Genomic DNA, 2,509 nt, shown 5'->3' with positions numbered 1-2,509 from the left:
CCCCCCCCCGCCATACCAGGACTCTGTGATGCCTCACCCGAGCGAACATCAGATGCGCTGGGCGGACGGCTTCATCTTCGTCTACAGTATCTGCGACCGGGACAGTTTCGAGGCGTCTCGGCGGCAGGTGCGGCGGCTCCGCCAAGCCCGGGGCACCGGCCCACCGGCCGTGCTCCTGGGCAACAAGGCGGACCTGTCGCACCGGCGCGCCGTCTCCAGCCAGGAAGCCCGGCTGCTGGCCCTGTCCGCCCGCTGCGGCTTCCTGGAGGTGTCGGCGGCCGAGAACTACCAGGGCGCCCTGCTCGCCTTCCACCGGCTGGTGGGCCAGGCCAGGGCGGCGTCGGCGGCGGCGAGCAGGGCCTCGGCGCTCCGGGGACTGGTGCGGAGCGTCTCCGCTGTGCTGGGCGGGCGGAAGCGGCAGTGGGCCCAGCCTTGGCCAAGGGAAGGGTCTGGTACCTGCTCCTAGGTCCGGACCGCCTTGCCTCCCCGGCCCGGGACCGATTCCGAATTCCCCACCCACCCCGGACCCCCGGGCTCGGCGCTGGGACTCAGGAGAGTTGGCCCCGGGGGGGACGCCGAGTCGGAGCCGAAACCGTCCGATCAAACTTTGCAGAACTCGCTTCCCCAGAAGTGAAACATTGTTCTGTGGATGTGTAAATATTGTTTTTAATGCTACGGAATATAACTTATGATGCGTATTTATTTCACAAGTGGGTGCGAGAGCTGAGGTGCTCAACCTGTTAACGCAACTGCTAATAAATGTATATTTTCATTTACGTACCGAAGGTTGGTAAATTTGTTGGCGAAGTTGTAGCAACACAAAGCGCTGGCGGGTTGGGCAGCAGCTGTGGAGGGAGATGCACGGTCGACGATAGGGGCTGCGACCCTTCCTCGGGGCTGGTAGAGTGGGAGGTGGCCGGTATAACATCGGGCGTTGGGAAGCTGGCGGCCCGGGAGGGAGCTGTCGGGACTGGGGGGGGGGGGGAGTGCACAGTGGGTGCGGTCACAGGGCACGGACATTTCTGGGGAGGGGAGGAAACGGGGTGGGGCCGAGGTACAGGTCAGCTGCTGATGCAGCAGATTCAAGGGGGCCGAGCGGCCTCCTGGCCCCGGACTGCGCCAGTGAAATCTGGTTGGGAATCTCCCAGCTCTGACCACACCGGAGGCCATTCAGCCCGAGCCTGCCCCACCCCTCATGGCTGATCCGACATTCCTCGCCCCACTTCCAGAAGACAAATGAGCAGGTCGGCCATTCAGCCCATCGAGTCTGCTCCGCCATTCTATCACCAGCTGATCCATTCTCCCATTGAGCCCCATTTCCCCGCCTTCTCACCGTAACCTTTGATGCCCTGGCTACTCAGATACCGATCAACCTCCGCTTTCAACACACCCAATGACTTGGCCTCCACAGCCGCCCGTGGCGACAAATTCCACAGATTCACCGCCCTCTGGCTAAAGAAATTTCTCCGCATCTCTGTTCTGAATGGGCGCCCTTCAAGCCTGAAGTCGTTCCCTCTCGTACTAGACTCCCCTACCACGGGAAACAACTTCGCATCTACTCTGTCCAGGCCTTTGAACATTAGAAATGTTTCTATGAGGTTCCCTGCGCTTTGCCCCGATGCCCTTGACTCCCTTCCCGATCAGAGCCTTGAGTCTCCCCCCCCCCCCCCCCCCCCCCCCAGTGACTCTGCAGCACGGCTCTCCGGGACAAGGAATCCAGGGCATCCGACCACAAATCCTCCCTCGTCTCCGCTGTAACTGGGCGCCCCCTTCCTTCTGGCGATGCGCCCTCTGGCCCAGGACTCTCCCGTGAGCGGGAACGTCCGAGGGAGCTGACGGACTTCAACCATACCGCCTCTCACTCTTTCAACTTCCAACCTCGGTGGACAATCCCTCCACTGCCGGGATCATCCCGTGAACCAGCTCCGTCCCCGGCGGGTCACCGCTGTCTCAGGGCGCCGGTGACCAGACACACCTCCCCTCTACCCCGACTCGCTGCTTCCCTGTTGGACGATCCCCTGCCGGCGCCGATAACCCCACGGGCTCCTGTGAGGCACCTCTGGAAGCGCAGAAACATCTGGTTGGGGAATTCCTCAGAAAAAAACTCTTCTAAATTGATCCGACTGGATGACCAGAGCCCACTTGACATGAATCCACTGAGTGCAGGTCCACTGGAAAACCTACTGTGCGCTGGACCACTGGAAACCCACTGGGCACCAGACCACCGGAAAACCCACTCGGCCACGGTCCACTGGAAAACTGGAAGCTGGACCACTGGGAAACCCACTGGGCGATAGACCACTGGGCCTATCCATTAGAATCCACTGCTTGCAGTCCCCTGGCGCCCAGTGGCCGCTGACGTTGGTAGGGTCGGCCCAGTGGTACTGGCACCCAGTGAGCGGACCCGCCAGCTCCCCTAGGCTGGTTCTGAGACCACCCCCACCCGGCTCCCCTCCCCTGCCGTCTCCCTCCCCCCACCCACCACCCCCGGCACAGTCACTGGGTCAGT

At 62.3% G+C, this 2,509-nt stretch overlaps 1 protein-coding gene across 1 annotated transcript; it reads left to right on the top strand.

The window, feature by feature from the left end:
- Positions 1 to 24: 24 nt before the first annotated feature.
- On the top strand, positions 25 to 587 carry LOC127587488 (ras-related and estrogen-regulated growth inhibitor-like protein). Its single transcript, XM_052045844.1, has one exon. It carries the CDS (start codon positions 29 to 31, stop codon positions 464 to 466), a length of 438 nt encoding a protein of 145 aa, XP_051901804.1. The 5' UTR covers positions 25 to 28; the 3' UTR covers positions 467 to 587.
- Positions 588 to 2,509: the final 1,922 nt, after the last annotated feature.

This window comes from Pristis pectinata, chromosome 40 (genome assembly GCF_009764475.1).
Source record: "Pristis pectinata isolate sPriPec2 chromosome 40, sPriPec2.1.pri, whole genome shotgun sequence".
Classification (NCBI taxonomy): Eukaryota; Metazoa; Chordata; class Chondrichthyes; order Rhinopristiformes; family Pristidae; genus Pristis; species Pristis pectinata.
Note: the sequence above shows the minus strand (reverse complement) of the source record. Positions and strands in the feature narration are given on the sequence as shown.